Genomic DNA, 25,689 nt, shown 5'->3' with positions numbered 1-25,689 from the left:
TGCTGAAACCTAAAGAGGTTTATTTATATCTTTCCAACAATATGTTTCACTCCCATAATCTTGAGTGTAATTACCACTTATCCTTAAGGCAGTAAATCAGTACCTATGTGACCCAAGTTACTATTTGCACACAGTAGTCTTTGTTTTTAATATGGTGGGTCCTATGTATCGAAGACATTGTTCATAAAGAATGATGTTATAGTAGGTTGCAAATGGATGCTTCCACATTTTTATACAGAAAATATTAAAAATTTGTCAAGTTATATCAGCTGCTGTGGTGATGGAGTTTAAATATCCCTGCAGGGTCTGGGACAAACCAGCTTTCCCATAGGTCGTTGTGAACACTAGGGAAGTCCCAAGGTTTATGTCTTCCATTCCAGTGGAGCAGTTTTGCTTCTTGCAGGAAATGCTCCGAATATCTGGTATCTGGACTCCAGCCTGTATTGTGTTCATAGAAGAATAATAGGCTTGTTAGAAAATAAAAATTTGATACATTGAAAATTGAATATAGGTTCATTACCAAAAAATTAAAATGAGACAAATCAAAGGGTATACAATGAAGAGCTTAACACCTGCCCTAAATCTCCAAAATAACCATGATTTGAGTTTCTCATGAAATCCTTTCAGTAATATTCTCCCTGTATGTCAGTATGTATGTATGTATGTGTATATATTCTGTATTTGTATATACGTACACATGCGTATTATATATGTTTTTAAAATTCATTTGTAACTTGCCTTTTAAAATTACTCTTAGGAAACTTTCCACAGTAGTACATGTGAATGTACTGAATTCTTTTTAATGACTCGTAGAATGCATTATATGATTATTTAGCAAGTTCTTTATTAAAGACGGTTAGGTTGTTTCTGACCCTTTACTGAAATACACAATATTACAGTGAACAGTCTTCTATGCATGTCTTGTGCATGTACACAAATACAGGCTGGGGCAAAAGTATGTTGACACTTGTGAGTATGTGAGACATGGAATTTATTCTTGTATTATTTTCTATATGAACAACTGTAAACCTTTTGCTCTAACCTGTAGGATAAAAATATGGTGGAATTGCTAAATTGAAGGGTATGTGCCTTTTAATATTTGATAAAAGGTTACCAAATTGTCCCCAGAAGAACTTGTAGCAGTTTCCCTCCCACCCAGAATTTATAACCCTTTTCTACATTTCCCTGCAATGTGGCAACATTTTCTTTTAAACAGTCTTATTTTTATTGTATGAAATACAACTAAAAATAAGATCCACTTTTTAACAGTTATATGTCCATTTCAATAGTATTCCCCTCATAAGTAATCAGAGACTATGCATTTACCCTAATACCCCCATTGCTCAGAACATTTTTAGAATACCTCTTCTAGAAGTACATTAAGATCGGTGAATGTAAATCTTTTTAAAATATCCTTTAAGGTGTTAAATTTCTTTAAGAAAGAGAATTTGATATTTTTGAAAAACAAAGTCCATTGAGGAAAGGAGGGTGAATATTAATAACTAGGATTATGTCATTCTAGTTTTAACATATGATGTAAGAAAAAGACAAAGGCCAGGCTTCTATTATTCATAAACATGGCTGTGAAGGCAGTTGCAGAAGAGGAGCTCAACGTTTCAGGCTATCATGGCATAAATGGAATAATTATCAACTTCCAAAGAATCTGTATGAAGGAAATGCTCACTTGGGAAAAGCTACCGTTAGGTGAGAAGTCTCACAAAGTAGGGCACCATCGCTCAGCTCTGTCACTGAAGGACTCCAGAGGCTTGCAGCTTTGCTTCCAGCTAAATGTTTCATAACCTTTTAATATTTTAAGCCTCCCTGTTTAGACCCAAACTTAATACCCATAAGCATTACATTGCTCTCTGCTTTCTGAACACTCTAAAACCGAGTGGTTTTTTCAAATGATCACTGTGTAGGTTTACTTTGCAGACCATCCCTGATGACAAAACCCTCGGCACAGAATAGGTTCTGTTCTGCAAAGAAAAATGACTTCTTTCCCTTGGGAGGCTTCTGGCCCTTTCCCCTTGTCAATAAGTCAGGTATTTCGTAAAATGTAATTCTGAAGCTCTGTCCTGAGATCATAAAATGGTCTAACCTTATTGATCTAAGCTCCGCATAGCTGTTCCTACACAACAGTTTTTATAGACATTCTACTATAATGGGATTTTCTGCCCATTCATTACATGGAAATGCTGATATTTGACCTAACAGTGAACTCAACATTAATATAAATCAAATCAGACGGAACAATAGCAACCTTAACTTCCCTGTGTCGCTTTTATGTGCACAGATGCTCAGGAAAATCAAGGAAGATTCTGGTAGTGTGGCAGAAGCGATCTATACCAAACCATTAGGAGGAGACAGGAACCCAGCTTCCACAGTTTCGTCTGCCTTCTAAAAGGTAGAGTGAGGGAAATCCCACCTTACAAGATTGTTCTCAGAATTAGGAATATTGTTCACTTTTTTTGCCCTTAGCTTAGAAATGTAATGGGCACTTGGTAAATAGAAGTCCATAATCCACTGTCTCCAATATTAAAATAATGTCAAAATGTCTGAAAACAAAAGGGTTTTTAATAACTTCTTTGGCAGCAAAACCTAGATTCCACTCAGGGTATTGCATAACATAAGTATGTGCACCACTTCAGTTTTTAAACATTCAAAAACCCTTCTCAATTTCCAAACAGGTCTGGCTCAGTGGTTTTGGCTGATGGGTGGCGGCCGTGTGTTTGTATAAATGTGAACGTCTCTGCAGCCGGCTCTGCGCTAAGCAATTTGCGCGGGTTAGGCAATGGATTGTTTTTATAAAAACTTTATAAGGTTCCATTAGCTTCAGTTACAAATGAAGAAAGCGAAAACAGAGAAGTTGAATAACATGCCCAGGATCCTAGGTAACAGCAGAGTTGGGCTTCCAACCCACACCCTGGAGCCTGCGCTCCTGTAGTGGAGAGTGACTAAGAGACTGCTAAGGGACTCACGCGGTTCAGTCAGTGACTCCCTTTTAAAAGAAACATTGCCAGCTATATAAATGCATCATAAGCCACTCTGCTAATTCATTCGGTTTTGTTCACTGCAGCCACTGAAAGAATGCAATAAACGCATGTGAAAATGTTTTGACAGTGAAAGCCTTAACAAGAGTTGATGTTTATCTTGTACCTACTGTGTACATGCCAAGAAGGAGTCTAACTGCTTTTCATGAATTCCTAGAAACACACCTTTCAGGTAGGGCATTTTTATCAGCTGCATTTGCAGATCCAAGTGCAGAAGGTTAAATCGTGCCCGAGGTAATCTCCAAGGTCACGTGGAGGGACCGAAGTGAGGAAGCTGGTGGTGTAGCACACTTCCCCCGCTTTGGTGCCCACTGGGCCTATAAAGTGCACATTTCTGTTGTTTTTCTAAAGTACTTACCCAGGTGCCTTATGTGCCAGAGGGGGTTGATTGTGGAGTATTTCCCGTGAAACACAATCAGCATCGGGGAGGTGGCCACCCCTCCTCCCAGGGAGCTGCTGTACAGATTTTCCCTAAGAAAAGGAACGGAAAAGCAGCATTTGGCTGGAGCCCCACAGACTCAGATAAAGTAGAATATAATACTTTCAAAAAATGCAAGGCAGCCTCTCTCACTATATACTAAGACTATGGTGTTCTCTAATTTCTTAAATTGTCACACCTACGCAAAATTTTAAGCAGAAAACCATGACCTTCCCTGTACTTCACCTAGTTTCACAGAGTGTTAATATTTTGCCATTTTAATTCTCAGGCTTCTTAATGACACGCGTAGAAGATCAAATTCTGATCCTCCATTCTTTAGAATAAATTTATTTACAAAGTCAAGGTTATGGTGGTATTTTGAAATATCCAGAATAAAAGCAGGAAGTACAGCGACATGATCATAGCGATTATGTTAGCATTAATTTTCTCTGTTTGAAACTTCAATAAGGAAAAACACTCCATTTAAGAAAATTCAACCCTAAGAAACAAAGTTGACTTCATAAAATAATCCTTAAAAACAAATCCATGTAAAAAGGAGAAATTCAACTAAGATCAATGATTTTCCATGGAAGAGGTTCACTAGGATTCTGGGAGGAGATTTAAAGTCATTTCTAAACAATTTCTTAGAAAAATGTATAACAAGGGATTCTGCAGGATCTCACTTCCTCTGACATATCATTTGAGAATAAATTTCATCCACTGGCCCTTTTCTTTCTCTGTGAGAAAGTCTGACCTAAGATGTCTCTAAAATATTTCTAACCCCTGAGCTCTGCATAAAAAAATTAAGTGAATAATTTTGTTCCCAAGCACGAAAGCAATGGTAGACAGGTCTGCACGTACTCCACGTTTTTTTGCATCCACTTCTCCAGTTGCCTGGTGATACGCTGGTGCTTCCATTCCGTCATGTTGGCAACAATCACACCAGGATTGAAAGAGCATGTGCTGGGGCTTATGCCAAGATCTTTAATGGCCTTCTTCCGGTAGTCCAGGTAGCCCATGTACGTGTTCTGCAGAGGAACAGGACAGGCATGCACTTGGCCAGCGAATCTTTTGTTTCTGGAAAATGATCACGTTCTTGAAACCATTGTACGGCGCCTCTGGGTTTCCTCCTGTGTCACTGGCCACTTCCTAGTGTCCTTGGCTGCTTTCCTCTTGTTTCCCCAAATTCTAAAAGCTGAGGGCCCCAAGTCTCACCTGCAGCCCGAGTTCCTTCCTCTAGCACTGACTCTGACAGCCGCATCCAGTCCTGTGGCTCGAAATCCCATCCATGTAGACAGCCCTGACCTCCCCTCTGCATTCCCTGGTCCTGCTACATCTGCCAACTCAGTGCCTCCTTCTGGATGCTTCCTAGGGCAGCTCCACGTATCCCCCAAAGCGTTCCCAATCCCATCCCAAATGTGCTTTCCTGCAGCCTGCCCTATCTCAGTTAGCGGCAACACTGGCCCTCTAATTACTTAGACCAAAAATAAACAACAACAAAAACCAGGGTCATTAGGTCATCCTTGACTCATCTTTCTCACTCACTTTTCATTCATATCTGTCAGCAAATCCTGCTGGTCCCATATTCCCAATATATCTGGAAGCCAAGTACTTCCCACAGCCTCTGCTGCCGCCTTCCTAGTCCGGGCCGTCGTTACCGCTCGCTGGGTTTCTGCAAGTTCTTGCTAACCTGGGCCCCTGCTTCTCCCACCCTTTTCAACCCCACTCCATGTCTATATTATTCATGTGCTCCAAGCCTCTCTAACGCCTTCCCCTCTCTTTCAGCATAAATGCCAGAGTTCCTAAAGTGGCCAGCCCTGCCCTATCCTGTCTGCTCTCCAACTTCCATTTATCTCCCTCTGGCTGCCTCTGCCACCTGAGCGCCTTGCCCTTTAATCCACCAGACACACCTGCCTCAGAACCTTTGCACTTGCTGTTACCTCTTCATGGGATGTTTCTCCCCATTTAGGTGTTCCCTTCATTCTTTCAGGTGTAGGCTCAGCAACAGCTTATCAGTGGAGCCCTTTGTGATCACCCTATTTAAACTACAGCCCCACCTCCACCCTCGACCTCTGAAGTATTGTGTTTTATTTGTCTTCCCGCTAGAATGTAAGCTACACAAAGGCAGGAATTTTAGTTTTATTTCCTGCATTATTAGTACCTAAAACAGCATCAGGCACATGGTAAGCACTCAACACATAATTGAATGAATGTAACACCAGGCAGGACATATTGTTTTACTCACAGAGGCTGCTATAATCTCCCTCAGTGGGATGCTCAAATATGACATGGAAGCAGTAGAAATACTCGAGCACTTTCCCTGTGCCAGGCACTGTTCTAAAAACTGTATATGAATCACCTCATTATTTGCATGCCATAACGTTGCATGGATCAAGTAACTTAATTCCCTCAGTGACTCTCACTCTACTTGACAAATGAAGGAGAAAACAATTGGTTAAGGAACTTGCCCAAGGTCACAAAGCTACTAAGTGATGGAGCCCAGATCTTGACAAAGTCAGGTCTGGCCCCAGCATGTAGGCCTTAAAGTGTGTCACATCTTCTGTGTCACACATTTAAAAATTACTCCCTGGAACTATTTCTAAAGAACAGCATTAGATTCTTAATAGCACCAAGTATTTTAAAACCATTCTTTAGGTTCCAGTATTACATATGGGTACACCTTTTCTCATTTCCACCAGGGTAAGGAGCTCTTTATCCTTGAACAATGTTTTCCTCTACTGAAAGGAACGGGGAGGGGAAGCAATAGTCAAAACTCCAAAAACAGAACCAAAGAGACAGCAAACCTCTTATGGAAAACACCATCTCTGACTTAAGAGCTACCTACATAACAACTTATCATTTCTGGCTCATTTATTACATGCTGAACACGTTGACCACAGGTTATTTCATCACAGCACACAAAAACCTGACAACAGAGATACGACTGTTGCCATGTTTCAGACAAGAAAAGTGGGTCTTGCAGGGGTTGAGCAGCTTGCCCTGGAGTTGCTAGGGAGTGGAGCCGGGTGCAATCAGAAGCCGGGCCCTCGGGCTCTGCCTCCAGCAATCCAGAACGTCTGGGGGGCGCTGGAGTGTAGCTCACGTTCACGTTGAGTTGAGGGAGGGGCAGGGGGAGGGAGTGAGGGGGAGGGCGAAGGTAGGATTTCTGAGACCTTGTGCTCACCTGCAGCCCCACAATTTTGTTCGCATCCTGAAACGAGGGCAAATCACAGTCATCTGAAAAAGCGGCCGCGTGGCCCAGGGCCAAGCTTGTGTCATAGAGTTCTTGGATATCACCTAGATTTAGAAGCGTCAGGAGTTAAGATAGTGCAGCATTTGTTTTAGGGCTGGCTAGAGCGGTAGCACTTAAACTAGTCCCTTGATTTTACTATGAGAGAGAAGTAGGGGATCCCCGATTTCAGGTGGCCTAGCAATTTACTTACTTAGAATAGCTCCGATCAATTTAGAAAGCCACGTGATAAGAAGCTCAGCCAAGCACTGGTCTTTATTTCTATTGTTATGCAGGTGCCACACCAATGTTTATCTTATTTGCATTTAAACACCAACACTTAGCTTACTTTTAAGAATGTTTTGGTGAGACTCTCTCTCCCTACATTTTAGGATACACTAGGATGCAGAGAAAGGAAAGGCTACCAAGCTATTTAACTCAGACTTTGACAACCTGAAAGTGGCTTTCAGAAAGTCAATTGGACTGTTTAGGGAAGTAAGTATCAATCCCTGTTTTCAAAATATTCCAGAATTTACAGCGATACTATACTCCCAACTTGAATAAGCAGTAAAAACTGCTGGGCATCTAGCGATTGGAAAATGAAGATGAAAGACAGTCATTCTATTTATCATCTGCTGTGTTTCCAAGTGGTCTTGGCAGTCAGCTAGCATACCTTGTACAATGACATCATCGTCCAGATAGATGACTTTCTCATGTTGGTGGATAAGCAGAGGAAGGTAAAATCGAACGAAGTTCAGCTGTTAAAACAAAGGAAGCCACGCTGGAGAAGAGGCACATTGCTCAGTGTCTTCCACAGGTGCTGGAGGATTGGCTTTGACCGTGGCCTTGGCTCAGCCCCAGGCTTGGAGCAGATAAAACTGGCTACAAAGATGCCTCGCCCAAGTTTCTGGCGCTGACTTCTCTGGGCCCTGGGGCTGAAACCAGCACTGGCCCTAGATCCAATCTCCCGCTGCTCAGACTGTCGCTACTTTGATCTCTGCGAAGTATAGCAGTGTCAGTGACAGAGGCTTCCTCGTTACTCTCTGAGGCCACGAGCTGCCTGTCTTCCTCTACACTCGGAGATTTGACTACTGTTAAGTAAATCATCCTTACACACACACACAGGCATCATTCCCAACAATAAAATCAACCTCTTAGCACCTTGAACCAGAAAAAAGTCAGAGGCATTGGCTGAAGGTAAGAGTTCTATTCACCATGATGTGGCTTATTCCAAAATCCCAGCTCTGCACACACTCCAATAATAAATATCTGGAATTGGGGGAAGGTGATGTCATCAGACAGAGGGCTTAAAATACAGTACATTTTCAAGGATGGATTTAAGTAATATGTATATGCAGAAGGTGGCTACATTTTTTGTAAATCTGCCATCAACACTCTTAATGCAGAAGAGAGTTGGTCTCTTTTGTAAGAACTCTTGCAGTAAAATACCTTAAGATTCCAAAGCTTGGAAAAGAGTTGGTGTCTTCTGAAAAATATTATCTTAGTTGATACTAGGAAGTACATAATCCATCATGCTACCGGTTTTCCTTAGCTGCTGGGATGCTCCATGCTAAACGTTACACCCAATCACAGCACACACCAACAGCCTATGGGGTTGGGAATGTTTTTCTCCTGGCCTCACTACTTGGCCTCTACACACCTAAATGCTTCCTACGTTTTCTCATGCTTCATTTCTTCTTTAATAACTCCATTATGTTTACACAAACCATCTTAAATCCTTTCTGGAACAGGTGGCTTAAAAATGACAAATAAGCAGAGCTTGGTAGAAATCTAACAACTGTGAAGCTGCAAACCTATTCCATCTGCATCCCAGTGGCTAGAACTCCATACTGAACAATGGTGCTCTCCAAGGACCATCCCCAGTACGTGCGTGGTCCTACTCACAGGCTGGAGCAACTCGGGCCTCGATGAGTCTGGTCTGATCTTCCCCTTGAGGACCATAGGATTGAACTCCACGACTCTAAAGTTTATTTCTCTCAGTTTAGAATGCTCGATCCATTTTCTAAAGAGACGACAAAACAAAACAAAACAAAACAAAACAAGCCCTCTAGTACACATTTCTCACCTTTCTTCAATTTGCCTATTGCTTCAGTTTGTTGTCTCCTTCGAAAGTTAAAAATAAAATGTGTGTAATCTTAGTAGAGTTTAGTCTATAAATCCAGATTTTTTCCCCCCATCTGGTCTGGTTTAAATCTTTCCTTTTTTTTTTTCTTTCATTATTCATATAACTTTTTCTGCAAAGGAAATGAAACAAAATAGTAATAACCAAATATCTCCCCAGATCCACATAATCTCCACAGGAAACTGGAAAAACATAAAGTGTTTTCCCTTTCTTATAAAGCAGCATCTGTAGTTGCTGACACCATCTTTGCCACGTGTTAACAACTCTGTAGTGTTATGAAGCAGGACATTCTCAACCTCATATGGTGACCGAAGTCACTTTTCCCCTGCTTTTTTGACTCCAAGGACGAGTTGAATTGATCTGTGTTTCTTTGTCTTTGTCTCTCAGTCTTCCTCATTCCTACTCATTCCCTGTCTTCTCCCCTTACATTTTCTCAGTCTTACAGAACTTCTGTCTTTTCATCTAATTCATAAGTTTCTTAGAAGAAATAATCTCAAAATAAAATGTCCAATTCTTAAACCACATACAGTGGCATTTGTTGACTGAAAATTGACAAAAGAATTAAATCTTTCCAACAAAACTCCAGTCTGCAAAATTTGAACCATAAAAATTAGCTATTTAACCCTGACCCAGGTGCCTCGGCTGGTTGTCATCCTGCAAAATGAGATGTCGCGAGTTCGACTCCCAGTCAGAACACATGCCTGAGTTGTGGGTTTGGTCCCTGGTCGGAGAGTGTACGAGAGGGAACCCAATCGATGTTTCTCTTTCACGTTGTTGTTTCTCTCCCTCTTTCGTCCTCCCTTCCCCTCTCTCTAAAAATAAATAAATAAAATCCTTTTAAAAAATCAGCCATTTACACAATGTTTTATGTCAATTCTGTCTCAGTAAAGCTGAGGGTAGAAGGCAGTCATGTCAGTAACAAAAAGATGACCCAACAGAAAAACTGGCAAAAGCTCAAACATGCATATCCGAACAGCCAAGAAATGTGTGGAAAAAGTGCTCAACCTCAGTAGAAATACAGGAACCTCAAATGAAAACCACAATGAGATAGTGCTGGTCACTCACCAGAATGACAAAGTCAAAAAGACTGTCCATACCAAGTGCTGGCGTGGTGGCTGTTATGTGAGTGTGCTGATTACATGTTTTTGATGATTCACTAAGCCGTGCACAGGATTAATACAATTTTCTGTATTTGTGTCATACTTCAATGAAAATAGTTTTAAAGATATTTTAAAATAAGGGGTGGTGAACTGGGAATCATTCCCTGCTTAAGTGTCATATAATCCTGAAGCTCATGACTTTTCTTCAAGTACAAATCCTTAATCAGAACATGTGGCATATGCCACTCTTGTGGGGTTGGTCATCTGGTTTTTATGCCCACAGATAACTAAGGGGAAGACTAAATGAACAATCTATGACGATAAGTGATAAGAAGAGTAACAAATGAGACAGAAAAACTAGAAAGCATATATAAGCCCACAAAACCCACAGCAGCCAAAGACCATTTAGATTAGGAGCAAATGTCTTACATATCTCAGCACATATCTCCTAATGGTGCTGTTACTCGAAAATATAATTATAAAAGTCATGTATAAATACGTTCTCCTTACAACTGATAGAAATAACACTTGAAATACCCTGAACTTCCCTTCATCACTGCTTTTCCCAGATCTTCTACCCTCCCCAGAGATAGTTACTGTTAACGGCTAGAGAGCTTTTCCTCACAGAAATATATTATTATACATGTACATGTACACATTTATAGTTTGGGGGTTTTGATTTTCATTACTATAGGCTGAATGTTTCTGCCACCTTAAATTCACATGTTGAAACCTAATCCCTAATGTGACAGTATTTGGAGGTGGGGCCATTAGGGGGTGATTAGGTCACAAAGGTGGAGCCCTCAAATATGGGATTAGTCTCCTTATAAAAGACACCCCAGTGAACCTCCTCGTCCCTTACATCATGTGAGGACACAGCAAGAAGGCCGTCATCTGTAAACAGAAAGTGGGCCCTCACCAGGCACAGAATCTGCTGGTATTTAGATCTTAAGCTTCTCAGCCTCAAGAACTGTGAAGAACAAAATTCTATTGTTTATAAGCCGCGCAGTCTGTGGTTTTCTGTTAAAGCAGCCGAAACAGATTAAGACATTTATAAAGTGGATCACACTTTGTAAGGTGCACTGCAACTTGCATTTTCCACTTAACAGTCTGCCTTGGGGATCTTCTGTGTAGGCGGGCACAGAGTGCCTTCTTTCTTTTTTTCTTTTTCTTTTTTAAGATAGTATTTATTTACTTTTAGAGAGAGGGGAAGGGAGGGAGAAAGAGGGAGAGAAACATCAGTGTGCGAGAGATAAATCAATCAGTTGTCTCTCACATGCCCACAACTGGGGACCTGGCCCTTAACCCAGGCGTGTGCCCTGACCGGGAATCCAACCTTTTGGTTCTCAGGCCGGCACTCCATCCACCGACCCACACCAGTTAGGGTGCCTTCTTTCTTTTTTAATAGCTGGATCATATTCCACAGTTCATTTAAGTATTCTTCCACTGATGGACATTTAAGCACTTAGCAATTTTTTACTGTTTTCCATAATGCTGCAATTAGCATAGTGGTACATATATTTTGGTATTATGTACTAGAATTTCTGTAGCAAAGATTCCTGAGCAGAGGAAATGGTATGGTGGGTCAAATTATATATGCATATAACATTTTAATAGAGATTGCTACATTGCCCTCTCAAAATGCTTTGCCAGTTTACGATGAACGAGCATGTTCATTTTCCTGCACTAGATATTGTTGTCCTATTTAATTTTTACTATCCTGATGAGTGAAAAATCACCTGTCTTGGTTGTTTGAATTTGAATTTTCCCATTGGTAACATGCAACATCTTTTTATGTTTGTTTATTGTATTTTTTTCTTCTGTGAATTGTCCATTTGCATTTTATGTTCATTTTTTTAATTAGCTGCTTGCATGTTTAAAAATTATTTGTATGAATGCTTTACATATTTTGGACAGTAACTGTTTGTCTATGATACATGCTGAAAATATTTTGTCTAATCTATTGTGTGATTAATTTCACTTTTTGTGGTGTTTTTTAAAAGCATTTAAAAGTTTGTAATTGTTACGCAGTCAAATCTGTCAGTTTTTCCCATATGATTTTTCGGCTCAGCGAGTCACTCTTCATACCAGAATTATACAATTATCCCTCATTTTCAAAATGCATTTAAAATTTGGTTTTCTGTCTATTTCTTCTCAATCCAACTCCAGTTTTTTTTAGTGCAGCAAGTGATATGAAAGATACCACTTTGAAGTTCAAAAATTATAATTAGTGATGATTCTGAGCCATATTAAAATGATTATATTACATTAATAGTCTTTTAGGTTAAGAAAGCAGAGAAAAGAGAAACCATTTTGGAGAGAAAGGCTCTCATATAAGCTTAAATATTGGAGTTCCTTAATTCATTAGACAATCCAGTTCTGCAGAATGATGCATTGCCCTACCAGATTAGTGAGGTTTTGCTGAACATTTCTTAGTGAGACAACACATTTGTCAGGTCACTAAGTAAACTTCAGGCCTAAATTTGAATGACATTTCTCAAACAAACAAACAAACAAACAAAAGGAGGAAATCCATTAAGAAAAAAGAAACAAGATCAAAAGAAAGTAGAAAACTCCAAAGTCTCTAGTACACAACTTACCGTATTCGAGACAGATTGTTCCGGAGCCCAACTACATAGAACAAAATGTTGGCGTCAGTGTTGCTGTAGATGCTATTGATGGCAGCCATTGTAGCGCCCATTCTCCCTGCTGCTGCACAAATCACTACAGGGATCTCATCCTCCAGTTCTTCAGTAGTCTCAGAGTCATCATCTGGAAACATTAAAATCAGTGTCTTGGAACATGAAAGAATTTCACAGTTGAATCAGTTAAACTTGCCTTCCACACTCCATGGGAAGATAGCATAATGTGGAACAGGCTGCTGATTGTTCTCCAATAGCCAGTATTTCCTTCTTCCCTTAGAAATAAAATGTTGGAATTCTAGCTGGAACATAGCCAACCACTAATTATATTTTTCCAGACTCCCTTGCAGCTTTATGTGGTCAAGTTCTAACCAATGTAATGTTAATGCAACTAATATGTGCAACTACTGGGTTTGCTTTTATAAGGAATTTGCTTACCCTCCCTTTGTCCTTTCCCCCTTCCCCTTGGCTGGAATGTTGACATGACAGCAGCTACCTTGGACCATGAGATAGAAGCTGCCTGTTGAGAACACCAAACTGTAAGGTAGAAGGAATCTTGCTCTAGGTTAGAGGTGTCCCACCTTTGGCATCTCTGGACCACACTGGAAGTAGAAGAGTTGTCTTGGGTCACAGGGTAAATACACAAACACTAATGAAAACTGATAACCAAAGCAAGTAAGAGAATTTACTGTTTTGTGTTGGGCTACATTCATAGCCATCCTGGGCCACATGTGGTCCATGGGCCATGAGTTGAACACCCTTTCTCTAGATGACTGTGGAACTGACATATCAGACTTTCTCTTGAGAAAGAAAATAAACTTCTATTTTGCTTGAGTCACTACTTTTTTGGAGCTCTCTTACAGAAGTCAACTGGATAACCTAACACATACACACAGTTGAGTAATATGTGAAGAACTGAAAAGCCTCATTTGATTAAACAATTCCTCAACTTTTCAACTTTTCCCTAAATTGGAATATTTACCTCACCTATGCTGCTATAGAATATACTCCTTGTGATTTTCCTTCCCTTATCCACGTTCTAGTCAAGTGTCTCAAAAGCTGACCAGAAGAGAAAGGAGGTAGAGGAAAGCATGACTAATATACAAGATCAATAAGTGATTATTGTTTTGAGCCTTGACTATCATACAAAATACTGATAACACATCCATGTATTATTTTAAAACAAAAATGAAATCATACTTTTCTTAATCTTCTGCAAATTTCTTTTTCCACTCAACATACCATGGACATCTTTCTATGTCAACATGATGTTCTTTTGAATGGTATTTCATAATGCTGATTTTATTTTAATGCTCAGTGGGATAAAAATTGTGACTTTGGATCCATTCGTGTGGTTCAAACACTGTATCAATATATGAGTATAGCTGATTAGTCAGGATGTGCATTTCCTCAAAGCTGTTTTAACAACTGCTATAAAAGCTACTCATATCGTTCCATGGAGAAAGAAGTTTGCAGTGGGCTCAGCTGATTGAATGAGTTGGTTTATGGTCAGGGAGTGAAATGTGAGGAATAAAGAGCTCAAAGTTCTGATGGCATTTGACCTTGTGTGACTTCAATTCCCTTCTCTTCTCTCTGTCTCTGTCTGTCTCTCTTTTTCTCTCTCTCTTTCCCTCTGTCTCTTAAAACAGTTTTAGTGAGGCATAATTTAGATACTAAATTGCCTATAACCTCTAAAATTCATATGTTTAAGCCCAGACTTGTGACAGTATTTGGATGCAGTGCCTTTAAAGAGGCAATTATGGCAGAGGTGGGGGATGGTGCCTAATCCAATATGACTGGTGTTCTTGTAAGAAGAGAGATACCAGGGACTCATGCACAGAGAAATGGTCATGTGAGGACACATCAAGAAGACAGCCACCTGCAAGCCAAGCAGAGAGGTGTAAAGACACACCAACCCTGCTGGGACCTGCACCTTGGACTTCTAGCCTCCTGAATAGTGAGAAAATAAATATTCATTGCTTGAGTCACCTCGTCTGTGGTACTTTGTCATGGCAGCCCTACGAAACCAATACAGGTTTCTTTGTATTTACTTATTACAAGTGTGCAGTTCAATGATTTTTTTGGTAAATGTGTAGAGTTGTGCAACAATCACCACAATCCAATTTTAGAAGATTTCCATCACCTCCCTTGAGGCAGTCTGCAGTCAACACGCCGTACTCCTAGCCCGAGGCAACCACTGCTCTCTGTCTCTGTAGATTTGCTTTTTCTAGAAAGTTTGTATAAGTGGAATCATACGATATGTGGTATTTTGGGTCTGGCTTCTTTCATTTAGTGTAACGTTTGTGAGGTTTATCCACGTTGCAGTATGCGTTAGTAGTTTGTTCCTTTTTATTGTTGAAAAGGCATTCCATTATATGTCTTGACTGCATTTTGTTCATTTCTTCATGAGTTGATATGCACGTGGATTGGTTCTGGTTTGGGGCTTCTGTGAATAAAGCCCCATAAACATTTGCCTACATGTCTGTGTAGAAATACTTTCTTTCAAGATGGTCCTGATGCTTATTTAAACAAGATTATAAATATTCTTAATTGTCTTTTATGAATTTTTATATTAAGAAAAAAGTCAGCTTTGTGGGAGTGGGAACAGGATTTTATTCATTGTTGTGTATCCAGCACCTAAGTATCTGGCTGTAGAAAAAATTGTTGAATGAATGTATGTAAAACACCAAAATAGAAACTCTATTTGTCTTTGGTTGATATAGCTACAGTTAATATTTTTCTTTTCTGTAATTTCCTTAATTGAGTGTATTTGCTTAACTAACATAAAAAGTAAATGAGTTAAAAATATAATGAACACAGCAGTGCTTCTTAATTTGTGTGTGAATTGACTCTGTGTATTTTGTGGTTGTGAAGATGGCCCTCTCACACCATTCACCCTAGAGGAGGGAGAATGGGCTGCTCAAGGCAGCTGGAAGAGGATAGAGGGTCAAGCAGGATCTTTGTTTAAGTTGACAGTTATGAGGCTGTTTGTGCGCCGATGAGAATGAATCCGCAAGGAGAAGGGAGAGGAGGGAATTTTCATAAGCAAAACTGTTGAAACTCAAAGAGATGAACGTGGAGTGGGCCACTCAACGTATGATCCAAGAGCTAACAGTGTCAGCATCAACTGGGAGGTCGTTTGGAAATGCGGGTTCTCAGGCTCTGTCCTTTGTCTACTGATTCAAAACCTCTCCAGATGGGGCCCAAGCCCTCCATGCGACCCTAGGACACAGCTGAAAAGTCGGCCTTGAGTGGATGGTCTTCAAGCAGGTCCTTGGAAGCTGACCAATTGTTTCTCTCTGAACCCAGCTACTGAAAGGACTCCAAGGAACATATTTAAACCAAGTTTCTAGGTCTCCCATCTTGATGGATTACCTCTTCATTTTTAAAAAAGATTATATTTTAACTGTGGTAAAACACATTTACTACAAAATTTACCATCTTAACCATTCTTAAGTGCACAGTTCTGTGGTATTAAATATATTCACATTGTTGTCCAACCATCTCCGCCATCTATCCCCATAACTCTTTCCATCTTGCAAAGTTGACACTCTACCCATTAAACAATGACTCCCCATCCCCTCAGCCCCTGACAACCACCATTATATTTCTGTCTTTATGGCTGCAATGGTCTAAGTCCCTCACATAAGAGGAATCGCATACTATTTGGCTTTTTGTGCCTGGTTTATTTCATTTAGCATACCTGTTTCACTCTTGAGCACAGTCCCCTTATGAACTTTCTTATACAGAATCCCACAGAGTGTCACAATCAGGAGGAACAGCAACACCTGATTAACTGAAATTTAAAAAAGAAACACATTCAAGTTTTATCTATCCAGCTGAAGCTGAGGGAGAGTTGAGAACAGCCGTGTACGGAGCTGCCTGACATGCACAGGAGTGGTGTCCAGGGACTGCCTTTAAGCAGGGGCATGCGCAGTGAAGAGCTCACTGGCAATACTGTTGCTACTCAAGGATACACACACGTTGCTTAAGAACGATCCAGGGAAAAACCCAGGTAGTCAGAGGCTGCCACCTGTATGACTACCTGATGCTGTCTTTTCTGTGCATGAACGTTGTTTCAAATAATAGCCAACATTTCTATAACACTTATGAGGAGTCAGTACTTATTTTGAGTACTTATTTTGAGTTCTTGGCCATGAGAACCCAGCTGCTTCTCAGTTAATTCAATCACTGGTCAAGGATGACATCCATAAAATTCTCACCCTCGCTATGAGGTGGGAAGACACCCTCCAGGTCTTGCAGTTCTAAGCCTCCAGGACAGTGACACCTGCCCCTGGGATCTATTGAGAAGGGGAGTGATGTAGGACAGTGTGGTCATAAGTATGAAGCACGTACCACTGGTCATACCAGGTATGATTTAGGTTTGTGTTCACAGCAGTAAGTGACATTAAATCGCAGCATGAGAAATCAGTCCTAATTTCATATGCTGGCAGGTAACAAAAGCTACCCAAGAATTGAATAACACTGTTTTAATCACATAAAGTTATACAGTCACCTTCTTTTTATGGCAGGAGATAACTTATTCTGTTTACAATAAGGATATAAGCTTTCTATTATAAAGGATACTTATACTTTTTAAAATGAGTCAATTTAAAGAAAATAGTCATGCATAGCACAGAAGGAACACAAAAGATAAAAAATGGGGAAGGTGCTACATTGGCATACGTGGTATACAAATGCCTGCATTTGGGAAGACATTGGTAGAAGGGGAAGGGTTGGGATTTGAAGTCAAACTCACATCTCATTTCTACTGCTTCCTAGATGTGTGGCCTTGCGCAGGTTACTTAACCGCTCTCGGCCTCAGTTTGCTCATCTGCTAAATGGGGATTGTAATAATAATCATTACCTCACAGGGAGATTTTGAGAGTTAGCGAAGGCAATGTTAACCCAATAAAGATTTTACAGTTGTTGTGTATTATTATTTTTGCGCCTCGAGATTTTTACTTTCCTTTGGCCTCATCCTACCCTATTTTCTGGCCCCGAGGTTTTTGCCTTCACATCTGTAAAACTTGTGGAAGGAAAGAGTTGAACGGTACCCAAAGATGCCTTCTGGCGCTACATCCTGAGGCTCCGTGGTCCCACCTTGCTGACACCCAGCTCCTCCCTGCCTCTGCGTTGTCAGATCCAGCCAGGGACAACCAGACGCTGCCCAGTTTAAAGCAAAATGAGAGAGGAGTAGAAGGGACAAAGTTCTATAGTTTAGAAATACATCTAATTAACATTCACCTGTCACAGCCAGTACGAGCAAGTGGCCCAATGTCGCTACCATCTGACCCTTTCAACCATGGCTGCTGCTGCCGATGTGAGGTTGACAGATAAAATCCTTTTTTATAGTGTAAGTATGTCCCGTGCAATATTTGGGATATACTTATACTAAAAATTATTCATAGTTTATCTGAAGTTCAACTCCATCTAGGTAACTTGTTTTTATATCTTCGACATCAGGCAATTGTACCCGGAGGATAAAAGCAACACAACTGGGTTATAATATTTCCCCCAGATTCACAAACTACTGGATCTAAGAACAGGGGCAAATCTGGGTTTGGATGGGGTTTGGGATTATATAATTTGAGGTAACTCTTTAAGAATATGAATACAAAATTACAAATGCTAAATTAGGTGGGAACATAAATATTTACTTAGATAAAAAATAAATAACATTTGCAAATTTTATAGAAACATATGACCCCTTTCATGATAAGTTCACCTTTGACCAGAATACATAACAATTTTCTGCGGGAAATGATGGTGCCAAGAATCGCCTCTGAGGAAGCTAGCCATGATAAAGAAAGCAGATTTCAGGGGTAAAAAAAGGTCAAGAGCCAGCACCCCAACAGCCCTCTAAAATATCTTTTAATCATGATTTTCAAAAGTTGTAATCTTACTTTTTCGTAACAAAGCCATGTATGTTCACGTGGATAAAAACGGTGACCTGTAGATTAAAGAATAAAATTTTGTTTAAAACAGAATCAACCCAAAAGTCATTATCCAATTCTTAAAGATTATATCTTTGACCATCTGCTACGTGACAAATTGTGCAATAGATTTTTACTGTTCTGAACCTAGAATTTTGGGAACTAAGTATTTCTTGAATGAGTAGCTCACCTCTTCAATTGATTTCTCTGGCTGTACAAACTGTACAGAGGGCCCCCGAAAGGTAATCTTTTGTCTTCAGGGGTTTTTTGCCTTCTTCAAAAAAGAGCCCTGTCAGCCCTCTGGGTTAGCAGTTCAGATGGCACTCACTAACTGAAAGAAGTGTCACACGAGGTCTCTTGATGTCAAATATCGACCCCATACTTTTATTTCTGCTATCATAATTTCAGTCTTTTGAGAAGGAAGCTTTTATATCATCAGGAAACCCTTGTGGATACAGAACCATCCCTGAGAGGGGCACGCCTACATTCAATTCAGTCATTCACGCATTCAGTGTTTATTGAGATATTAACAAAAGCCCAGCACTGTGCCACCTACTGGGGATGCACCAATGAACAAATCTGTCCCAGTTTCTATCATCACAGAGCTTTCAGCCCAATGGGGAAAACAGATGCTAAGATGTAACCCATAAAATAACTAGGTTACGGTCAGTGCTATGAAAAAAACAACAGACGTGCTGGGATAAAAATCAACAGAGCTGGGGAATGCACCAGGAAGAGAAATCAGGAAAAGCCTCATTGAGGAGTTGGCATTTGATCAGAAGAAAGGGCAGGAGCCAGTCAAGTGGAAAGAATGCAGGAGAGCATCCCAGGCAAAGGGAAGAGCAAACGCAAAGGCCCTATGGTTGAAAGAGCTCTGAGTATTCTAAATACTGCAAGAAGGTCAATGTGACTAGAACATAATAGACTAAGGGAAGTCCTGGCCAGAAGAAGCTAGAGACAAACTGTGGTGTCTATAAAGGAGTTTGGATCAACAGAGATGGGGGGGCGGGCGGTGCATCAGGAAGAGAAATCAGGAAAAGACTGATTTGATCACAAGGAAGGCACCTTCAGTGGAAAGCTGGAGACACGCCAGAGCCAGGTTTGGGATAAGGTTTGCCAGTTTTGCATTGCTGCACGCTGTCGGAAGTAATTAAAATGCCCACTTTTTCGCAAATTCGTAGAGACCAATGTTCTAAAGCCCTCTGTCTCTAAATCGAAGATTAGAGAAAAAAAAAAAGGGGGCCAGGACACAAAACGAAAGGAGACTCTTCAGCTGGTATTCTTACAGGGCTTATGTTGAACGTATTTAATAATCAGTACAGCTCTCGGCACAGATCAATTAAAATGAGCATGACGGGTGTCCCACTGGTGTCTTCTGACGAGTAAACAGCAGCTTGGGCGCCTACGGCTGTTGAATCATATGAACGTATTATATATTCACACAAATAATCAAATCATTAAACACAGGCGATCCGAAACACACAGACACACGCGCGCGCACACACGATGCGTTACATTCTGATGAGCAATGAGGGTGGTTGTCACGCCATCAACCATTCTCATATTCTACCACATCAACTTTTTACTTTTTACACAGAGCCCTTGGCTTGCATGAGACAAAGTCAGGGTGAATTCCAAGAGGCCTATCAACTAAATAGGATCCAGGAACAACTTTTAACAGAGGAGGCCAACTGCTTCTTCAGCAAATACAGAACTGGCCTCATGAGAACTATTTTTCTGCCAAGATATTTGATACATGTTGACAAGGTAACTTCTCTGTGGTCTCCCAAATTTCCAGAAACTTTCTGTTGTGAACTGTAATTAGAAAGTGTGCTCCACGTAGGGAAACACAAAAGGTACTGTATAATAACTATTCAGCGTACCTGCTTCTTTTTTTTAAACAAAAAAAGTAGGCTTCCTTCCTGTGACACATGTCATTTATTAAAGAGATACTATTAGGTCAGCTTCAAAATCTGACTTGTTGATTTTTAAATGTTCACATATTTACATACAGTAGAATTCACTTTCTTGATTGTACTGTTCTACGAATTTTAACATGTGAGTAAATTCTTGTAATAATTACAACAAATGGGAAAAGGAACAGCTCCAACACTCCCGAAGAACTTCCCCGTGCTGCCCTTTTGTGGGCAGACACGAGACCCCGGATGGATCTGTTCTCTGCCCCTTTGGCTTGCAGTTTCCAGAACGTCATATAAACTGGGATCACAGAGTATGTAATCTTTTGAGACTCTCTTCTTTCAGTTGGTATGATGCATTTGGGATTTAGCCTTGCTTTAGAGTGTATCAATAATTTTTCTTTGTTATTGTTGAATAGTATTCCATTGTACAGATGTACCACAATTTATTTGTGTATTTATCCATTGAAGAACACCTGAGCTGTTTCTAGTGTCTTCTTATTGTGAGTATATCTTCTGCAAACAATTGTTTATAGGTTTTTGTGCGATTTTAAGTTTTCACATCTCTATGGTAAATATCTAGACATAAGACTGCCGGGTCATTTGATAGATGTGTGTTTAACTTTATAAGAAACTGCCGGTCTGTTTTCTCGAGTGGCTGTATTATTTAGCATTCCTACCAGCAATGTAAAAGAACATCTACTCTGCATTCTTGATATTATCAGTGTTTTTCACTTTGCTTGTTCTAATTGACCTATTTTACTGGTTTTAATTTGCACTTATCTAATCAATGCTGATGTTAAGTATCTTTTTAATGTGTTTACTTGTCATCTGTATACAGTTGTAATGGTTAATCTTATATAGCAACTTGACTGAGCCAAGGGGTACCCAAACATTTAGTCAAACATTATTCTGGGTGTTTCTGTGAGGGTATTTTGATGGGATTAACAGTAAATGGGAGGTGTAAGCCGTCTCTGATATGGGTGGGCCCCATCCAACCAGTTGAAGTTCTGAATAAAACAAAAAGACTGGCCTTCCCCTGAGTAACAGTAAATTTCTCCATCTTGATTGTCTTCAAACTGGGCCATTGTCTCTTTCCTGCCTTCAGACTCAAAATAATAGATGTGCTTGTCCTGGGTCTCTAGCCTAACAGCCATCAGACTGGATCTACACCATTGCTTTCTCTGGCGAGGCCTTCAGACTTGAGTTGGAACTATGCTATTGCCTCTTAAGTCTCCAGTTTGCCCGCTCACCTTGCAGATCTTGGGTCTTGCTGTTCTCCAAAATCACATGAGCCAATTCCTTGCAAGACATCTCTTATCTATCCATATGCATCCTATTGGTTCTGTTTCTCTGGAGAACCCTGACTAATACAATGGTGAAGTATCTGTTTAAATCTTTTGCCTATTTTTTGAGTCATTGTTTTCTTATTCTTGAGTTCTGAGAATTCTTTACATATCCTGGATACAAGTCCTTTGTTGGATATGTGATTTGCTAATACTTTTCCCCAACATGTGACTTGTCTTCTCATTCTTTTAACAATGACTTTCGCAGAACAGAAGTTTTTAATTTTGATGACGTCAAATTCATCAACTTTTCTTTATGAATCATGCATTTGTTATTATATATAAGGATTTTGGCCTAACTCAAAGTCATGATGAGTTTCTTCTATATTTTCTTCTAAGAGTTTTGTGGTTTTATATTTTACATTTATATTCCAAGTCAATTTTTGTATATGGCATGAAGTATAGGTTAAAGTTTGTTTTTTAGCATATAAATATCTAGTTGTTCCAGGACCACATATTAGGAAGATTGTCCTTTCCACTGAATTGATTTTTTTTTTAAATATTTTATTCCAATGTCAGGGTGTCCAGAAGGAGACTTGAGGTCTGTCAAGGAGCTTGAATATTTTCCAAAGAAGGGAATGAGGGCTCAACACAGATTTTGGATTCCCTATTATACTTTATACAATAAGGATTTTAGATCTGGTTAGCCATCGGTGGCTAAAAGTGAGTTATATTATCAAATAAAGATTTAACAATGTGATCAAAATAGCACCAGGCATAAGGAGTCAAAAAAAAAAAAAAAAAAGGGTTGGTTCATCTTGAAGTCAAAACCAAATATGTCCCCAAATTCAAATCCTATCTTTTCAAAATATTCTGGAGTATTTTATTTGTGCCCTGGAATCCAGAGAGCTAGCAAACTCTTCAAAACAGAGCTGTTACAAGTCTGCTGCCTGGTGTCCCAGTTCACAGCTTACCTCTGCTTATCACAACACCTCACATATTCATTAGAAGCAGCAGTGGGAATTAAGAGAAGCATGGGAGAGCTGGGCAATTTTGATGAAAAAAATGAAGTTAACCGTTAGAAAAGAATTTTAGATTATAAAATTCATTTTAGTTTAGAAATCTAAAATTAAATTTTGTCACATTTCTATGTTCATTCCCTTCTTTGTGGCATTTTGCCAATCACCCCAGGAGCTGGAAACTGACTTCCTTTGTGTTAGGGGGAAAAAAAAGTTAATTTGCTATAAACAACAATTTGTTGTGAAAGCTCAAAGTTTATTTCAAATTAAGTTGATTCTTCTTAATTATGGTCTTTCAAAGGGACTTCTGAACTTGATGTTTGACTGGAGGCAGCAGTCAGCAAACAGGGAATAATACCATTTTGAAATTAGCAACATGACAGAGACAGCCTGTGGGACAATCAAAACAGGCGGGGTGTCACAGGACCCCCCGAGTTTCTTCCTGAACCAAAGTGTTGTGAGAGAACTTGTTGGAAGTGATCTTCAACAGGGATTTGATTCAAGTCTTTAATTCACTGTAAACAACCAGCTACAATGTCCCTTTTATTTTCCTGGGACAGAGACTGGATGCCCAGAGCGATTTGCAGTGACCCTTGTCCTCTTCCCCTCTTGCACCTGGGAAAGAATTGAGCCAGAACAGCACTTCATTTAGGATTCTTCTGAGATTTCAGGTACGTTTTATCTATGTATGATTCTAAATGATGGGCATTCAGCTAACTTCTTGAGACAAGCCTAGAACAGTCTTTGGCCACAGGACACCCATTCCCCCCGCCCCCCACCCACACAGTCACACTCTGTGAAAGAAGGCCATCCAGTCTCAGGGGAGAGAATCGGGGGGAGAACCAGAAGGACCCCGCTCCGTGTCCCTGAGGCCAGCTCCTCCTTGGCTGTCCCAGGTGGCCCAGCTAATACATTCTCCTTTTTCCCTTGAACTGCTTTGAAATGAGGTTCAGTGTCTTGTAACCAAGGATCCTTACAAATACATTCCCGGTGGCCAGAATGGTGTGCCCATATGGGGAGAAGTTCTCGGTGGCCAGATAATAATAACACTGTAGCTGCTACCATTTATTGGAAGTTCATATGCACCCAGCTCTATACTGACGATTTAGACACATTATCTCCTTTAATTCTTGCAACACCTTTCAGGTGGATATGCCATGTTTCAAAGGAGGAAATTGTGGTTCAGAGAGGTTCAGTAACTTGCTCAAAATCACACAGCTAGTTAATGGCAGAGCAGAGATTCGAAATTAAGGGCTCTCTGACTTCAAAGCCTCTGTCCTTTAACCACAGGTGCTGGCACTCTTGAAGGATCATTTTGGCCACCCCAGGGAGCAGATGAGTCGAGCTCCAGTGACAGTTGTCACTGCGTGTTCATAAAATCGTGCAGCTCACAGGCAAGGTTGGCCTGCTTGCCCTGAGTGCTCTGTTACTTTAACTACTGAGATCATGTCAGAATCAGAGAAATAATTGTTACGTGTTGACTCACCCGAGAAGGGGGGCACATCTCTCCCTTGTCCAGCATGTTGCCAACTCTAAAATCTCTTTAAGATGAAACAACATACTTCAGGAAACTGATAATGACACATTTAATGGCAAGGTGCAGCCGTGGTGAGTCAAGGAGGGAAATTCCTGAAGCAGGAAACCCAAGCCACTTTCAGAATACAAGGCAGAGTGAAGTCCTTGAGAAGCCTGTGCTTGGAAAAAGAAAGCCCGGTTTATTTGATTTAAAAAAAAAAAACCATGAAGTTGGCCCTGACTGGTGTGGCTCCGTGGATTGAGTGTCGGCCTGTGAACCGAGAGGTTGCCGATTTGATTCCCAGTCAGGGCACAGGCCTGGGTTGCGAGCCAGGTCCCTGGTTGGGGGTGTGTAAGAGGCAGCCAACTGATGTTTCTCTCACACACTGATGTTTCTCTCCCTTCCTTTCTCCCTCCCTTCCCCTCTCTCTGCAAATAAATAAAATAAGATCTTTAAAAAAAAAATGAAGTCCTATAGAGATTCAGCATGTCTGATTGGCTTCCTTCTCTCCTTCTTCACAATTTCATCTCACTTATGACAGTGGTGTTTACTGCTTAAGCTGCTGTAAATCGGTGTCTCTGACATTTGCAGTCAAAAGCAGTTTCATCGATTAAGTAGGTGCTCAAGGACTGTTTGCAGCTCCCAGATCCTGTGGACTTGGTAGAAGGATCAGACTTGTACAAGGCAGAAGACGGATGGAGGAAGTCAGGGACCAGAGCTGGAGAGAACGGCTGTGGGACACCTTAAGAACTTGTAGAGGCCGTGGCCGGTGTGGCTCAGTTGGCTGGGCGCTGCCGCACCGGGAGGTCACGGTTTTGATCCCCGGTCAGGGCGCAGGCCTAGGTTGCCAGTCCAGGTACGCGGACGGGGCGTGCCTGAGAGGCGACCGACCGGTGTTCCTCCCTCACGTCAATGTTCGCATCGATGTCCCACCCCCTCCCCACCGTCCCTCGCTCTAAAATCAATAAGCATGTCATCTGGTGAGAGTAAAATATTAAAAAAAGAAAAAGAAAGGACACGTAGACTAAGAAGCAGAGAACTGGAGCCAAGAAAAACGGAACGGCTGGGGCAGAGCCGAGGAGAGGGTCCTTCGGGTTAGCAGGGCCCCTGCGTGGGAGGAAAGGCGCCCTAGGACTCATCCCTGAGCGGGGGCGGCCTGGGTGTGTGGGAGGTGCAGCCCACCTGCCGGCTCTCTCCTCCGTCACACGCTTCCCGTACACGGGCCGCAGGACTCCGCACAAAGGCTGCCCTGTCTCTCCCGGAGGAAAAGCCAAAGTCCTTACGCTGTCCTACAAAATCTCCCACGATCACCCTGGCCTCCTTGCCAGAAATTCGCCTGCCCCAGAGCCTTGACACTTGCTGTTCTTTCCACCTGAAATGCCGGAACACAACTCCCAGAGATCCACATGCCTCGCTCCTTCACTCCCCTTAGGC

At 40.9% G+C, this 25,689-nt stretch overlaps 1 protein-coding gene across 1 annotated transcript; it reads right to left on the bottom strand.

Moving 5' to 3' along the window:
* Positions 1–213: 213 nt before the first annotated feature.
* On the bottom strand, positions 214–18,507 carry GLT8D2 (glycosyltransferase 8 domain containing 2). The gene is made up of 9 exons (XM_054574440.1): positions 18,489–18,507; positions 16,286–16,378; positions 12,541–12,712; positions 8,603–8,720; positions 7,371–7,455; positions 6,653–6,765; positions 4,330–4,496; positions 3,409–3,521; positions 214–438 (listed from the first exon to the last, which is right to left on the bottom strand). The coding sequence occupies exons 1-9, from the start codon at positions 18,505–18,507 to the stop codon at positions 266–268; spliced, it is 1,053 nt and encodes a 350-aa protein (XP_054430415.1). The 3' UTR covers positions 214–265.
* Between the last annotated feature and the right edge of the window lie 7,182 nt (positions 18,508–25,689).

Source organism: Pteronotus mesoamericanus, unplaced genomic scaffold, assembly GCF_021234165.1.
Source record: "Pteronotus mesoamericanus isolate MK-2021 breed Mesoamerican mustached bat unplaced genomic scaffold, CSHL_Meso_final contig_263, whole genome shotgun sequence".
Lineage (NCBI taxonomy): Eukaryota > Metazoa > Chordata > Mammalia > Chiroptera > Mormoopidae > Pteronotus > Pteronotus mesoamericanus.
The sequence above is the reverse complement of the archived record's forward strand: the minus strand, read 5'-3'. Positions and strand labels throughout refer to the sequence as shown.

Excerpts from the sequence above, each read along its gene's own strand:
- GLT8D2 (XM_054574440.1), bottom strand. Across the intron at positions 6,766-7,370 it reads CGATGATGTCATTGTACAAG|GTGATATCCAAGAACTCTAT; the intron begins GTATGCTAGCTG and ends TTCTAAATCTAG. Across the intron at positions 4,497-6,652 it reads ACAAAATTGTGGGGCTGCAG|AACACGTACATGGGCTACCT; the intron begins GTGAGCACAAGG and ends GTTCCTCTGCAG.